This window comes from Manis javanica, chromosome 16 (assembly GCF_040802235.1).
Source record: "Manis javanica isolate MJ-LG chromosome 16, MJ_LKY, whole genome shotgun sequence".
Classification (NCBI taxonomy): Eukaryota; Metazoa; Chordata; class Mammalia; order Pholidota; family Manidae; genus Manis; species Manis javanica.
In genome coordinates, this window is record NC_133171.1 from 47,010,662 (window position 1) to 47,027,620 (window position 16,959).

Consider the following 16,959-nt stretch of genomic DNA (forward strand, 5'->3'; position numbering starts at 1 on the left):
ATGGATAGGAAGAATTAATATTGTCAAAATGGCCATTCTGCCCAAAGGAATTTGCAGAGCCAATGCAATCCCTATCAAAATACCAACAGCATTTTTCAATGAACTAGAACAAATAATTCTAAAATTCAAATGGAACCACAAAAGACCCCGAATAGCCAAAGCAATCCTGAGAAAGAAGAACAAAGCTGGAGAAATTATGCTGATTTCAAGCTCTACTACAAAGCCACAGTAATCAAAACAGTATGGTACTGGCAGCAAGAACATACCTTTAGATCAGTGGAACAGAACAGAGAGCCCAGATATAAACCCAAGCATCTATGGTCAATTAATATATGCTAAAGGAGCCATGAATATACAATGGGGAAAAGACAGCCTCTTTAATAACTGGTGTTGGGAAAACTAGACAGCTACATGTAAGAGAATGAAACTGGGTTACCATTTAACTCCAAACACAAAAATAAGCTCGCAATGGATCAAAAACCTGAATGTAAGACCTGCAACCATAAAACTCTTAGAAGAAAACATTGGCAAAAATCTCTTGAACATAACTATGAGCAATTTTTTCCTGGACACATCTCCTTAGGCAAGGGAAACAAAATAAAAAATGAAAACTTTAAAACTAAAAAGCTGCTGTACAGCAAAGGACACCATCAGCAGAACAAACAGGTAACATACAGTATGGGAGAATATTTTCATAAGTGATTTATCTGATAAGGGGTTAACATCCAAAATATATAAAGAAGTTATATGCCTTAACACCTAAAAAACAAATAACCCGATTAAAAAATGGGCAAAAGATCTGAACAGAACAGACATTTCTCCAAAGAAGGAACAGAGATGGTCAATAGGCACATGAAAAAAAGATGTGCCACACTATTAATCAGGGTAATGCAAATGAAAACCACAATGAGATATAACCTCACCCCAGTTAGAATGGCCACCATCCAAAAGACAAGAAATAACAAGTGTTAGCGAGTATGTGGAGAAATGGGAACCCTCCTATACTGTTGGTGGGAATGTCAATCGGTACCACCACTGTGGAAAGCAGTATGGAGGTTCCTCAAAAAACTAATAATAGAAATACCATTCAATCCAGTAATTCCACTTCTACGAATTCACCCAAAGAAAACAAAATCCCTGATTCTAAAAGATATCTGCACCCCTATGTTTATCGCTGTAGTATTTACAATAGCCAAAATATGGAAGCAACCTAAGTGTCCATCAACAGATGAATGGACAAAGATATGGTACATATACACAATGGAATATTATTCAGCCATAAAAATAAAAGAAATCTTGCCATTTGCAACAACCTGGATGGATCTAGAGGGTATTATGGTCAGTGAAATAAGGCAGGAGGAGACAAACACCATATGATTTAACTTATTTGTGGAATATAAAAACAGCAAAACAGAATGAATGAAAAAGTAGCAGACTCACAGACACTGTGAGGTGACTGGTAGTTACCCTGGGGGAGGAGTTGGGGTGAGTGATGGAGGGGGGAGGCAAATAAAGGGGCACAAAAATTCTTAATCATGCTATAAGTTGGCCATGGGGATAGTAGTACAACATGGAGAATACAGTCAATTCTGTAACATCATTCTATGCTGACAGACAGTAACCACACTAGTCGAGGTGAGGATTTAATAATATGAGTAACTGTTAAACCACTCTGTTGTCTATTTGAAACCAATATAAGATTGTATATCAATGATACTTCAATCAAAAAAAAAAAAAAAGAAAAATGGGGAGAAGACAACTGGAGGAGGCAGTACTACAGATGAGGGTTATCCTCACAGGACATGGCTCAGAGGTTTCCCAGGGAAGGCAGAGCTTGAAGAACGTCTTACAGAGGAGAAGGAGTCTGCTTATGGTGCTCTCGCAGAGGCAAAGGCCTGGGAACCAGCAATGATTCTGCAAGCCTGGCCAAGGATGTGGGGATTGGCAGGAGGTGCTAATAGAGAAATTGGTCAAGAAGTTTAAGAGAGATGATCAGGATTACTTTTTGGAGGAATCTAACAATGTATTAGAAAAGAGTGAGATTCAGGGTAGAGACTGGTACAATAATCTAGGCAAAATGATATGGGCTGAAGCAAGCAAGCAGAAGTAGAAATAGAAGGAATAGGACAAATATGCAGGAGAGGAATCCCACAGACTCTACTGTCCAACTGGGTATGAATGAACATCTGGACCAAATGATGCACACACCTTCATTTCTAGGTTTCTGGCTTGGTTACCTGGATGGAGAGTAGTGACATTTAACTAACACAAAGAGTATAGGAAGAAAAATTAATTTGGATTGTTTAATTTGAGGTGCCTTTAAGAGACCCAGGTGAAAACAATAAAGCAGACAAGGAAATAACAGATTGGGTTTGGAGACATAATTTGAATTTTATTGATATGAGTTGCACAGGGGGCCTGGCCAGAAAAGAGTGTCAGATGATTAAAGGTCATGGGTCAACAACATTTACAGGGTGGAGGCAGGAGAGAATGAGGAGGAGTAGCCATAGAGATAGGGAGCAAACCAAGAATATCACAGAAATCAAGAGAGTAAATAAGTTTCAGAGGGAAGCAGTTAAAAGAATTAGGAAAATAGAAATGTCAAAGAAGGGCTGAAAAATGTCCACCCAAAATGGTAATGAGGTGATCATTTGGTGAACCTGGTAAGAGCTATTTCCTAAAAGTGAAAAAGTGTTAGGGGAGGAAACCAAATTGCAGGGAGTTGAAAAGTGAAGGGTTATTAGCAAGAAATTGGGGCCAGAGTATACATTATTGTTTTAAGAAGTTTTACTATGTATACAATTTTTCTCTTATTTGATGTGAAACAAAATATAAAAAACTGCAGGTGCTATTTCCTTATCTGTATTTAAGCCTTTTCATTACATGGTGACAAAAATAAAATAAAATATACTGACAAAAGGAAGTTGACACTGAGGCCAAGAGTAAGAGGAGGGACAATGAAGCTCCACAGGGGAACTGCTAGGAAAGAGAGAGACAAAAGGGGTAACTGAGGAGGGGCTGGCTTCCAGATAACGGGTGGAAGGATAAGCCACCTCATCATGAGGTCCTGTATCCTGATATAGTAGAAAAAGATGACTGGAGAACATATGTAAGTTTGAGGAGTAGGAGTCATGAATATGGATGTTCACTCTTAATGGCTATATACTTTAAAAATTAAATTTAGAAAAATTTAAAATTTGTAAGGCCTGCATAGCTTTGATACTAACACCTAACAAGAAGATTCAAAGAAAGGGAATAGGCCAATCTTTCTTATGAACATAGATGTAAGTAGATGCAGAAATGTCAACAGTGTGTCCAAGAGGTAGTGTAAAGTACATGAAGTCAAGAAAATGTATAACTGCCTAAAAAACAGAAAAAATGAACTCTATTACATACATTTGTGATTGCTTTTTAAATCACCAGCATACTTATCAGCTCTTAATTATTGCAGTAAAAATATCAGTCAACACTGATAGTCACATATTGTATATCATATATATCATATCATATATCATATCATGAGTCAAGACTGATATGAACTGACATTCTGCAGATTTACTATAAAGATACAATTCAGACCAGTTTTAATATCAGCACTTACTTCTAGATATTCCAATTTAGTAAATCCAAAGTGGTCAGGTATCTCTGTTTCTAAAAAGTTCCAAAGAGGATCTTAATGCACAATCCCCAGCCATGAACCTCCAAAAAATGATCTATATTCCTCAAACCATAAAAAGGGGCACTGAGACTCTAGGTGTTTGCATCAAAAACAAAAATTAGCAAAGTAACTAGTTACTGAGTAATCACAATGAATTGTATTTTCACGGGTTTTCATTCCTTGGTTAGGCTCTTACACCTGTGGTTCTCAATTCTGGCTCCTGGGAAGCTTTTAAAAAATATTAATGCCTAGGGCCCATCTCCAGACTGATTGAATTGACTGTGGTAGGGTTTAGGCATTTTTAAAACTCTCCAGGTGATTTTACATGAATAAAATTACATGATTTTGCTCTTAAATTAACTTTTGTGAATATAAGCTTGAATAGCAAGCAGCATATGACACTATCTGACAGAAACTCCACAGTAAAAATCAGCTAGCTTTCTATATTTCTTCCTCATTTTTCTGGGCATTAAATGCACTGTTTGGCATTAAACTGTACTTATTTACATGTTGCTTATAAAAGGTAGTCATGTGTGGTACAGATGTGTTCTGTTTTATATTTTTAGTAACAGCATTAAAAATTTAAGAACAGTGCTCGCTTCGGCAGCACATACACTAAAATTGGAATGAAACAGAGAAGATTAGCATGGCCCCTGCGCAAGGATGACAAGCAAATTCATGAAGCGTTCCATATTTTGTAAAAAAAAAAAATTTAAGAACGAGCACTTAGCATTTTTTCCCATCTTTTCAGGTGTTTTAACTAAGAGCTCTTGATGAAATGAGCTTGTTTATTTAAATGAAACCATGAAAAATTAAGCCACAAACATTATTTCTTCAATATCATTACAGAAAATTGGTTTTACTTTGGAAGGAGTATGCTGAAGTAACCATTTTAGGATTTTAAGATTAAAAAAAGCAGAGCTACTGAATTTCAACTTTACCATTGTGTTAATTGAGAAAAATGATAACTTACCAGTCTGCAAGGTAAAGGACCAAACAACGGTTTTCCTTCATCACTTAAAATTCTTTCTGCAGATTAAAAATGGTTAAGATGGTAAACTTAACGTTTATGTGTATTTTATCATAATTTCAACAAAAGTAAAAAAAATTCTGCAGAAAGCACAATAATATCAAGTTTTGAAATCTTTAAGTCATTTTAAAGTTTTTAAAATTGTTTTAAGTTGAATTAAGAATTAACTGGATGAAAAGAAAAATGAAAACATTCCTCAACTATAACCACCACCAAAGTGATTTTTCTATTTCTGTGTTAATTTACAAACTGCCAACCTAATATTTTGTCAGTATACTGCACTTCTGCTTCAAAATCTTTGTATTATTTCTTCATATTGTTGCCTACTTTAAACATCTTAGTTAAAAAGAAGTTTCTACACATAATTCATGGCAACATATGCTTGTGAATTAGAGAAACAAGTCTAAATTCTCTTACCTATACTTTGGATGGTGTATGCACAACTACCCCAACACATTATTGGCACACGGGGATCCTCTTCATTGGGATGAACCTTTAGCCCCACTTTATAGGTGGCAGTTCCAAATGTTTTTAGCATTTCTTTTATGCTCTCAGAATAAGGGTTCCTGAAGAGAACATGTGTAGGGTTAGATCAGAAACAATGTGTCCACATAAATCAAACGTTTCTGAACAGTTATTTGCTATGTTGGAACTGAGACACTTAATCTAAAGGTAGTTGTGTGCAAAGGGGAAATTATAGGTATGCAAACTGTCCCTGCCTGAGAGGAGTTATGTTCTATTTGGGCTGTTGGCAGAGGTGACATAGGCTGGAAACAACAAGGTATTAGGGCAAAAAAACTCTTCCTCATCTTGAGAATACTGGCAATGTATTTTAGTTTCTCCACTGAAGAATCCTCAGGGGAAAACTGTTTTACACATTGACATTTGAGGGTCCCAAGTAAAAGACTGGTGGGGGCCTGAACACCTCACTGTGAGGCTCACATGTCAGCAAGCCCCAACCTGCCCACCAGGTATCCAATGAGCTTTAGTGATTATTCTTGAGTAGTCATGCAAGGACCAAAAACATTGGAGGAAAAAGTCAAACACGAAAGAGATAAACAAAACAAGCAGAAAAAAAAAAAGAACACAGGGAAAACATTGTATAGAAAGCAGAAAACTTGTAAGAAAATTAGAGGATCAGTTCAAGAGGGCCATTAGTGAAGCTAACAGGACTACCTCAAAGAACAGAAAAACCAAGGGGAGAAAATTATCTAAGAAACAACATAACAAATTCTCAGAAGGGAAGGATATGAATCTTTAAATTCAAAGACTCTTCTGAAAATGTAGCAAAATGAATGAAGAAAAGACTCACATTCCAGTGACTATCACACAGAAATTTCAGAACACTGGGGATTAAAGAGAAGATCCCAATAATTTCCAAAAGTAACAAAGTTATAAAGGACAGGAACCAGAATGGTATTAATTTCTCAATGAATGCTAGAAGTCAATAAAACAATGCCTTCAAAATCTACAGAAAAACTTGTTTCTAACCTACAAGACTACAACCAAACCATCTATCAAGCATATGGATACAATGAATATTCTTTTCAGACATGAAAATTTAACACCCAGGCACCCTTTCTTAGGAATCTGCTGAAGAAAGCACCTGTGCAAAATAACAGAGTAAATTAGATAGAGGAGGAAATGAGATCCAGGGAAATGCATGGAGCATGGCCAGGGGAAGTCTCAGGGTGACAACTGTGCCCTGAGCTGATTGGTCCAAGAGGACAGAAGCTGCGGGAGGTGGGTTCCAGAACAGAAGAACAGCTGGTGAGTCTGAGCACTAAGAAAAGCTATTGCTAGGCATCTGATAGATCTATTTCAGCATTTAGGGGGGAAAAAAGTAATACATACAGAGAAAATCAAGAACAAGAAAATAATAAGGTAATTATTAACCACAGGAAAGAGACAAAATTACATAGGAAGGACATATAACATACAATTTTCATCTGTGGAAACAATTATAGGTAAAAACTGCCAATTGATTTAATAAAAAATTGTGAAATAACTTTTGGGAGATTGGTGGAGTAGTAGATGGGGTAGAGGTAAGAAATGAATCCTAATTTGCCAGTCAACAGAAAAACACTTTAAAAAAATGATAAAGAGATACTCAACTAAGAATTTTAACTAGAAATATGGAAATAAATAGCAGAAGAAACAAAATGACAGGACTGAGAGGGGAATGTGGGAAACACAGGACTGATGTTCTTCTATTTAAGCCTTTTAGTACGACTTTTGTTGGGTTACTTAGTATATGCCAGGCATAGCTTCCAGGTGACATTACATGTATTTTGTCTCTTTACCCTCATAACACTTATGATATAGATATTAGTATCCTCACTTTACAGATGAGGAAACCAAGGTACAGATAAGTCATGTAATTTGCACAAAGTTGGACATCTGCTGGGAACTTAGCCAAGCCATCTAGCTCGAAAATCTATGCTATACTTTAAAGTTAATTGGCTTTGGGGTAAAATAGGGTTGAAAATACTCTGGTTTTGATCTTGGATACTACCTGGATGAAGCCATAAACAGAAACAATGGAAGTCAGAAGAAAAGCATGGGATTGGTGGGGGAGGTGGGCACTTCAGAGCTACATGCATCAATGAGGCAGTGTCAAGGAGAGCATCTGACAGATAAAGGCGGAGTAGGGAGTTAGCAATGCAGACTAGGAGAGGCTGGTAAGAATTAAACATGGCACATGGTTCTTAGGTTTTTATCAATATACATTTTATATCAATATACATTTTATCAATATATCTACAATAAATATCATGTAATAATGCTTAAACCTCAGAATTCAAGATCAATATCCTAATATTTGCTTACCTAGCTTGAACAAATCATTCTTACTGCTAACTTAATTGCTTGAACAAATCATTCTTACTAACTGCTATCTTAATTTTTCATTTCAAGTGGGTCAAATTTAAAAGGAATGAAATAATGTACTCACTTAGGATGAAAATCAGGCCTAAACCCTTCAGGGAGCTGCAATTCATCCATAATTTCTGAATTCTTTGAAGAGACAATATCTACAGAAACAAGTATTTAATATTACTAATCACCAATCCACAATATTTCTATACATTCAGTCATAAATTTAACTCTAAATATAGGCCAAAAAAAAAGAGAGAAATTTTTCAATTAATAAAAAACCATGTATTCATGTATTCAAAGCACGAGAGATACTACTGCTCTGATTAAAGGCACCTTCTTCAGTCACCTATGTATTAACCAAGGCACTTTTCCTAATTGGATAGCCACTAACTCATAGCTAGGGAAGGTAAGAAAAGTAAGAGTATGCTACTGTGTTGTTATAAAAACCAATGATTTAAATTCTGCTCAGACTGCTTTCCCACAAGGTCGTAAGTGCTATGCATGGGATTGGTGGGGGAGGTGCGCACTTTGGGGAGGTGACCTTGGGAAGCCTTCGGTAATGCCAACAACAAAGTGAGTGAGCCCACTGAGAACTGAAGCTCGCTCTGCAACAGGCAGTTACATTCTCCCACCCCCAGAAGCTCTTCAATAACATGGGGGAGTAAGTGAGAAGTCTTCATCATAAACTTCACAGGAGCTTGTGTGTTTTCAAGAAATATGGAGTAATGTAGTAGTCAAATTTAGTTTATTAAGACAAAGAAAATTAGAATAAGCCAAATACTAAAATGAGACATTTCATTTAAATGATATTCTTAAAACAGTTTCTTCTGGAACTACATTTTCCAACAATCTCAGACTTTAGGGAAAAATGAAAGCAGGTTATTAGAACTTACTAGGAGTACTTTCTTCTTTCCTAAGAAATTGTAATGCTTTTATTTGCTGAGATATTGTTCTAATCCACTGAGTCAGACTTGGTTGGTCTGAAAAATTTAACCTGCTAGAAAAGATGATAGAAAGTGTTTAGTATTCCGATATTGTTGCTTAGTATAAGACACTAAAGACTCCTTAAATGATCATGGGCATATTTTAAACACACTTCAAATATTAAAAAAAAAAGCTAGTAGAAAATCTGTTGTCTTTAAAAAAACAGAAATAGATTATTTGCCAATGAAAATGAAAACAGACTGTCACTATGATGCTAATGACATTATTTTTCAAAAACCTCATTTCGAATTTTGCAGCATAGGAATTTGCTAGTACTTCTTAAATATAATAATCACCATACATTAATATTTATGGAGTGTTTACTATGGGATAGGCATTTAGTCAAGCATTTTACAGATTAGATTTACTCCCCAAAATATTCTTAAGAAATAGGTTATACTATTACCCCCATTTTACAGATGAGAAAACTGAGGTTTATTTAGAGCTGTGTAATGTCTTGCCCAAGGTCATAAAAGGGACAAATCTGGCATTCAACCCCAGCTCTACCTGTGTCCAAAGCCTATGTGCTTCATGACAATGTTGCAATTGACTCTCATGAGAAAAACATAAAACCCAAACCACAAAGTGACAGATGAAATCCAACAAAGGTGATTTTTAATCCTTAATCTAACAATGATTAATTTCTTATCAGTTCAAATGCATGTCAGCATAATGATATTCTTTTGATTAAAAAGTATGAGCTTACACTCAAATCTAACAGCAAATTAAGAATATTTTATGGTAATATAAACAAAGACATTGTAGTTTGAACTCCTAAAATTGACAGGAATAAAAGCTACTTTTGCTTTGAATTGAATCCAGAAATTAACAGATGATTCATATTCATAAAATGTAAATTAGTATTTGTGCTTGTAAAGGTAGAAAGCATAATTCTAAACTGAGACACGAAAAGCAGATTTGAATAGCAGACACTATCACATTTATATTTGAAATGAGTATGTCCAATACTCTATTAACTAGAGCACCCTAAAAATTATGAAATGCTATGAATTTTCCATTTTAGAAACACCAAAAAATTTTCACTTTTTGGCCAAATTCGTAAACTATTTATTGTTAGCCAGCAAACTACAAAATATATTTAATGTTGGCATATTCAGTAAAGTCAGTTTGAGCTGTCCCTTCCCTCCCCTATCAATTTACTGGGTATCTTTGAAAAGGATGAGGGAAATTAAGTAGGGTCCGAGAAATAAAGACAACAGTTTTCATAAATACAGAGGAGTTTTATATCTTCTATGGTGTTTATGGGTGGCCAAGAAAATATTCAATTTTGGCGTTTCCTTTATAAAATGCCAAAATCATATTTCACAGATCTGCCAGAAGAAATGGCTAAATTTTAGTTTAGAAAGTATCTGGAAAACATTATGCAATTCGCTAGAATGATTTCCCCCATCTGGTTTATTATTTCACTACCTTCAAAGAAAACTACTGCTTGATATAAAGGTTTAATGAGCCAAAACTGACCTGTTAAAAATATTTCTCGGAGGAAGCAGCAGAGGAATAACAGTGTTACTCAAGCATTCACAAAGGGGACAAAGGAATTCTCCATTTTCTACATCATAGCTTGTATGTAAGCGTAATCTCTGTTGCCTTCGCTGTTCTTTAGCTTGAACGGAATCAAAATACCTTTACAATCAGAGAACATGAGGTATCAAAAACAACGGTAATTTTTTTCAATGAAAGCCACAAGCTTCAACATTTTAAGTAATTTGTTTCTATAAATAATCTAAAAATTAGTATCTTAAAATGGGCTGAATTATTTTTAGCACTGCTAATTTAATTTGAGTTGTTTTAATCATCAATATGAGTCGAGTTCTAAAACAAGAAAGCCAAAAATACTGCCTGCAAATAAGCATTACAAAAGTAGCAAACTTCTTGATCCCAGGGCTACCTGGTCATTTCGGTAGGGTTGATAGCTAGCTGTTAGAGGAAGTTCAGGACAACTTAATGAGTCCAGTGCTAGAATGAATGACAGTACTGATTAGCTGGCTTTGCAAAAGCACAAAAGTACTAAAGTAGAACGAATTGGTGGTTATCCCCTCTTAGCTCAGGGAGCCCTGAGAACCTCAGGAAGTAGCAAGTCAAGTACGAGCAACCTTCAGAATTAAGAGTTGCTGACTTGGAGACACATTACTCTTTTAGGGTTTATCCCAATGTTAAAATGTTTTTCTTACCCAGTTTGTTAACTATTACACATACCCACATTAAAAGATATGCTTGAACAGGGCATAAATCTGCAAAGAAGTAAAAAGCTAACCTTTTCAAACAATATGGCTTCTCTCTCACTTACCAACTTTACATTTCCCTGTATGGCCCCGGAAGATGACTGGTTAGCCAGAGACGGGTAAGATTCCTCAAGGGAGGAACAACCTAAGACAGGCACAGTCGCAGGGGGGCCATCAGGTGAGAAATCGGGGAACAACAGTGGTGAAGCTTAGAACCTCATACCCCCCTGTTTTGAGAGAAAGCTTCTGCATCCGTGGATGTTTTATTGCCCTTGTCTAGCTCGGATTAGCACATAGTCTACAGGCACACACCTGATCATCTACAATTGCTCTCTTACAACACTAAACTATGTTTTCTACCTTTATCTTGCATCTACCTACCACTTCAGCATCTTATTAAAAATAAAAATAATAATAATAATAAAGGTAGAAATGTGGGATCCACATATAAATCAAGTATAAAAATCAAACGAATATTCATATTTGACCTGATTGTTTATAGTTCATAATGCGTGATCAAAACCGAAAGTTTCTGTGATGACTGCCCTTGCACTGTTCACCATGTAAGAACTTATTCACTATGTAAGAATTCGTTCACCATGTAAGAACTTGTTCGTTATGCTTCAGAAGATTGGAGACTGACGAGAATTAGGCTTGAGATGGATTAATGATTGTGCATTGAGCATTGACCCCCCTATACAGAATTTTATTGTTGTTAACAACCATTTGATCAATAAATATAAGAGATGCCCCCTCAAAAAAAAAAAAAGATATGCTTGATATACTATGAAGTTTCTAGGTCACATCTTTACACATATGAAAAAGCAAATCAGTTTTAATTGTCACTTATTAGGCAATGCTATGGAGTTTTTTCTTCAGCATCTTTAGTTCCTTCTCCCTTTGGATAAGCTTCTCTGGGCTAATATTAAGAATACAAATTACCTTTGCCAACAATGGGCATGCATAACATGTCCACAGCTACCAGTGTGTGTTCCGCAAGACAGATCAGGGTGCATGAATAATGGATCATATTTTTCTGCGTTACAAAACAAACAAAAGACAATACAAAAAAACCAAGTATTTAATTATCTTATTCCAAATACACAACTTTAAATTGTGAAATCCTTGTTGAAGCATTAGTAAACTTGAAATGCTAGCTTATTCCTTTCATTTGAAATGTCATTAATTTATGCAAGACCCTGGATTATTTAGAATACAGCCCCCTAATTTTCATCCCCCTGAGCAAATTAAATGTCCAGGAACTGTTAACTGAAATTGGAATTCCATATTTAAGTATATCTCATTTTTTGATGCTTCACACTTTCAGGGTGCTGAAGACTTCCATTCCTTCCAAAAGTCCTGAATGTTCAGTACTAGGATATTTTTCACAGGGTTGTCTCTAATACCTTCAGGACATTTGGGTCACCACAGCCTCTACCAAAAAAGATGTTTTGGCAGTAATGGGGCCCTCCTTAGAGAAGATTCTGCCTACAGACACTCATATAGAGAACAGTAACAATCCCTGTACCAGAGCCAAAGTGGCAGCGAAGCACCCAGGGGCGCAGCCCATGCCCGAGGGGGAAAACAGGGCAATTCAGTCTTCGGTTCTGGTGCTAGTTTTTTATATTTGAAGAAGATGAAAAGTGAACAAACAAGATGGGTACTTGGCTTCTTTTGGAATTTCTTGAATTCTCTATGTAAATTAGTATAATCTTAGAAATTCCATAACATTTGAGAAAGAATCAAATTTCAATGTGCCTTATATAATAGCGCAAATGTCACAGCACAAAGAAAATCTTTTTTGACATAAATTGTGAAAGCATTTGGAAAATCCAATTAAAGCCAGCCAAAGTTTTTTCCTCATGAAATTGGTGAATTTATTTAAAGATTAAATAAAATTAGTGACTTTATCTTCAGCCTGGAATGAGATTTATAAATTGCCTAGTTCAAATAATCATTTTAAAGATGAAGCAGACTAGTCTTTCTTAACTAGGTGCTTGAGAGCCACACTGTGAAGATTTTCCTTACAGAGAAAAAGTAATCTTACCAGTGGCCTTTCAAATCTCCCTTCAATTCTATAATGTGAAAGGCACTGGCTAAATAAATGCTTTGGAAATTCCTACGACACAGCTCCTACTCTCAAGAAGTTCACTGGTATTGCTGAGGCATATGGACATATAAACATGTCTAAGAGGAGACATAAAAGTGTCTGTGGTAGACACAGTAATGTGCAACCTAGCTGCCCCTGCAGGAATGAATGATTTGCTCCCTCAGTAGTTGGAAGAGGGCAATACACTGTTAATCCTTTTTAAGAGACAACTGCTTTGCTCAAGGTAATACCTTTCTGCAGAGCGGCCCACAACCAGTCACTGGTCAGTGCTGGGTTACAAAGATCAAGCCCACCCACATGCCCCAATTCAGGACACCTCTGAAAGGCCATCCGGCTCCAGAGCTCCCATAGTGGGGATTAGCCGACGATTTTGTAAGACTGCATTATAGCTCAATTTCTCTCTTTGCCCAAACCTGTTTCCTTGTACTCTGTTCCAAGGCTGACTGATCCCAAGGCTCTCCCTAATAAATATCCTGCATGGCAGTATCAAGTATCGAGAGTCTGCTTTCAGGGGAACCCTATCTGCAATATTATCTCTACTCTAAATCAGAATCTGGCTCAAGGATTGCTTCTCGCATAGGTAACTCATACAGGTGTTCTCAAGAGATTGCACTTTGGGATCAATCCATGAGACAAAATAATTGTTATTTCAGTGTGTCAGCTAATTTATTAGGACTTTTTAAATATGTTGAAGAATGGGAAAGATCATTAAGTACCAAAGTGTGCTAATGTTTTTTGAATTCCTGTTATTTACCAGCTGTGTAATTTAGGGATGATACTTAGCCTTCTGGAGTGTTTTCACATCTGTCAAACGGGGGATTCCTGCCTAAGATCCCACTAAGCCTATGGAGTTATTAGATTGATAAAATTTCTGTACCACACTAAGTGGTAGTTATTACTAATAGGGAGTAGAGGATCTTGCTATGACTGACCTGGATCCTGAATGAATTTACTTCTGTTTTTTGATAATACAGTTGATCTTTGAACAAATGCTGCCAGGACCATTGCCCTGCTTTCCACCTTCACCTCTTGCTCCTCTTGACACAATATACAGGTAACAAATTGTCTCTGTTCAGGGACCTGAGTTTGTGCTGGGCCCAATGCTGTAAGTGTCATATCTGAAACCATAGGGCTGCAATAAAAAGGTTAGTGTAATTAATGAGCTTAGGAAGTTTCTATATAATCATGTAACAGCAGACTCCAGGTATGTACATATTTAACATATGGTTTTGATGACTTGAATTGCTAGAAGTCTTTCATATGTATCAAAATTATTTCCTGTAATCCTCACAGCAATCCAATATGCAACACAGAATCCAGACTCTCAGTTAACTAAGCCTAGTGTACTCATTCTTTTATGAATGTCAAGGGTCTTCTGTGTAACATACAATTTTAAGCATACACCAGTTATCTACAGAGATACAAAAATATAAACTCAGATTTCTAAGATTAATTCCTCTAATTAGAAAAATTTATCCATCAATTCTTCTAAATCACTTTAGGATTAAAAGTGTACTTATAAGGAAAAAAAGCAACATCTTCCCCAGTTGAGAGCCACTGGTCAAGAGATTAAAATTTTTTGATTAATTTTTACCTATTTTCAAGAACAGCAGAGGTGGAGGCATCTAGTTCTAATGTCTGCTGAAAGAGTTCTTTGTTCTCATCAATAAAGTGCCGCTGCATCTCAGACATCTGAGCCATGATCTTTTCTCTGCGCAGCCTGGCAATCTCGGCTTTTCTCTTCCTCTCAGCTTTGTCTTTGTCTCTTGAATTCTGAAATTATGCTTCATTTAATTAGCCCATTAGATGCTAAATGCACATTTTTTTCCCCCAAAGCAGAAATATCTTTATTGTAAATACTAATTAAAAACTACTCTACAATCTCACATATCTATACAAGAGAAATGACTTCTGAATTAACCTGTTTTTTTTAAAAAAAAAAAGAACAAAAAAGTTGCTACAACAAATAAAGATAAACAAATAGTGGCACATTTCTTAGAATTTACATTTTTGTGAATAACATCAAGTACCAACTTATTGAAGACAAAATTAACTGTTCATAGTGAACTTGCTACAATTTTTCAGTATTACATTTTACTTCTTATACCTCTTCCATTACGGTTCCTTCTGTCTCTGCCACAGGACTGGCAGATGAACTCTCCCTTATCTTCTTAATAGCATTAAAAGTCTAGGGAAAAAAAGCATCAGTTACTTTGAAGCTATGAAACATCAAAACTTAAAGATAACAGATTTAATGTTTCTCACAAAAAGCAGAGTGATGAAAAAAATTTTACCTTTAATATCCACCTAATCATATCTTTGTGGACTTCTAGGTAGGGAGCATTTTGTAGTGTTTCCAGCATAGCTAATATGCTAGGAGAGTTGTGTGGTGTTTCACCAGGTTCTAAGGTGGAAAAAATAAAAGGCACAATAACAACAGATAAAACTTCACAGTCCTGGTTACTGTGTACAAGATAAATGAGGTTGCTTATGATGCTATTTGCCCATCATCTGATTACAGCTCTACTGACTAAAGATTTTCAATACTTCTTGAGAATATGGCATATTGGCACTTTACAAAAAGTTAACAGCTAGAATGCTTCAATCATTCAAAACCATCATCTTATACCAAATAATTATTTCCCACAGCCTTTGGCAAAATTAAATAAAAACCCAGCTAAAGGTTTACCTGAAATTTTACAAGTCTAAGAAAATAAATTAAGATTTGAGGGTGCATGTGTATAAAAATTTATCTGTTTTGACCTTTGCTTTAATAGAACCTAAATTCAAATTAAATTATGAATTTCTTTCTATATAAATCATTTATTTATTTGAGGAAAAGATATAAAAGTGAAGTCCACAGTCTCAAGAGTACATTTAACCCAGTATTAGCTAATTTAGTTTTAGAGTTAGAAATGTCCAACTACTGATTTTCTTGATTTAAGTACTTCCATTCTGGCAGAATGTCCCTTTTCCCTAAGAGGGGAAGTGACTGAACTATGTGGTCTTTAAAATTCTTCCAGATCTAAATATCCATGGCTTGGGATTAGGAATCTGACTCTAAATAGTGTGTTTTAATTATATACAACATTTCAAGAGACATATGGGAATGTTCAGAGAAAACAGTAAAAAGCAGACAGAGAAAGGAAGAAAAGCAAGGAAAGGAAGAAGAAAAAGAAAAAAAGGGAAAGTAAGAGAACCTGAGATTGCATACTGATGAGTGAATGAAATTAGGGAGATTTCTGTATGGTTATCCTAAAGTAAAAACACTGGAGATAAAGAAGGCCAAAGATACAATGTTAATCCACAGGAAGAAATACTGGCATAGAAAAAGAGTAGGGAAGGGCTGGCACCCTTCTCCAGTGAGGAAGGGCAGTTTCCTCTTCCTTCCACTTACCTACCTGGATGAGGGCAAAAAGGGAAAAATAGAGATCCAGCAGCAAACAGGACTATTCTGCCCACCTCCCATCCCCCCACCCCACAGAACCTAATATTCTCATAGCCATTATTTTTTTAGGAAGAAATGGCAGCAAACACAACACTAAACAAAGTTACAGAAATAATTCTTTGCAATTAAAGAATTCATAGACTCCTACCATATCATTGTAAATTAATTTAAACACCTCAGCCAATGGCCGATTCTGGATCTGGGGCAGGGAAAGTCCAAGATGTGCCTGAGACACCTGTGCCAGAAAGCAAGGTGGTGCTCAAATACCAATGGCACTGGGTCAAAGAACACAGAAGCCAACTGAACAGACTCCCACTGACTGAAATTGGCAATTTGAGGACCAAAAGGAATACTGATTGTAACTGACTACAAAACACTGAATAAATAAAAACTCATGAGTAATATTTGAAGAAAAAAAAAATCTGAAACAAACAAAAAAGACTCATTTGCCACCATTACAGGTAACTTTAGACCAAATGCTTATTTTGAAAATTAGTAAAGGAAAAGCTCTTTAGAAGTGAAGTATTATGATGTCTAAAACAAATGGTTCAAGAAAACATGCAATTATAAAAGCAAATACAGCAAAATATTACCTGATATATTTTGAAT

The 16,959-nt window shown here is 35.8% G+C and overlaps 1 protein-coding gene and 1 non-coding gene across 7 annotated transcripts in view; one reads left to right on the top strand and one right to left on the bottom strand.

Annotated features, from left to right (window-relative positions):
• Nucleotides 1–16,959, bottom strand: part of UBR2 (ubiquitin protein ligase E3 component n-recognin 2) — a 115,065-nt gene that overhangs the window by 15,547 nt on the left and 82,559 nt on the right. For 5 of the 6 annotated variants that reach the window (XM_073224563.1, XM_073224561.1, XM_073224560.1 and 2 more), the window contains 10 exons: nucleotides 15,197–15,306; nucleotides 15,010–15,090; nucleotides 14,497–14,675; nucleotides 13,835–14,034; nucleotides 11,735–11,828; nucleotides 10,032–10,193; nucleotides 8,459–8,562; nucleotides 7,642–7,720; nucleotides 5,106–5,254; nucleotides 4,632–4,687 (listed from right to left, as the gene is read on the bottom strand). In XM_073224563.1, coding sequence (XP_073080664.1) covers nucleotides 4,632–4,687; nucleotides 5,106–5,254; nucleotides 7,642–7,720; nucleotides 8,459–8,562; nucleotides 10,032–10,193; nucleotides 11,735–11,828; nucleotides 13,835–14,034; nucleotides 14,497–14,675; nucleotides 15,010–15,090; nucleotides 15,197–15,306 — 1,214 coding nt within the window. The remainder of the gene's footprint in view (nucleotides 1–4,631; nucleotides 4,688–5,105; nucleotides 5,255–7,641; nucleotides 7,721–8,458; nucleotides 8,563–10,031; nucleotides 10,194–11,734; nucleotides 11,829–13,834; nucleotides 14,035–14,496; nucleotides 14,676–15,009; nucleotides 15,091–15,196; nucleotides 15,307–16,959) is intronic. The other variant, XM_073224562.1, reaches the window with a different exon arrangement.
• On the top strand, nucleotides 4,250–4,356 carry LOC118970188 (U6 spliceosomal RNA). The gene has a single exon (XR_005057978.1). It is a non-coding gene; the product is annotated as a U6 spliceosomal RNA (small nuclear RNA).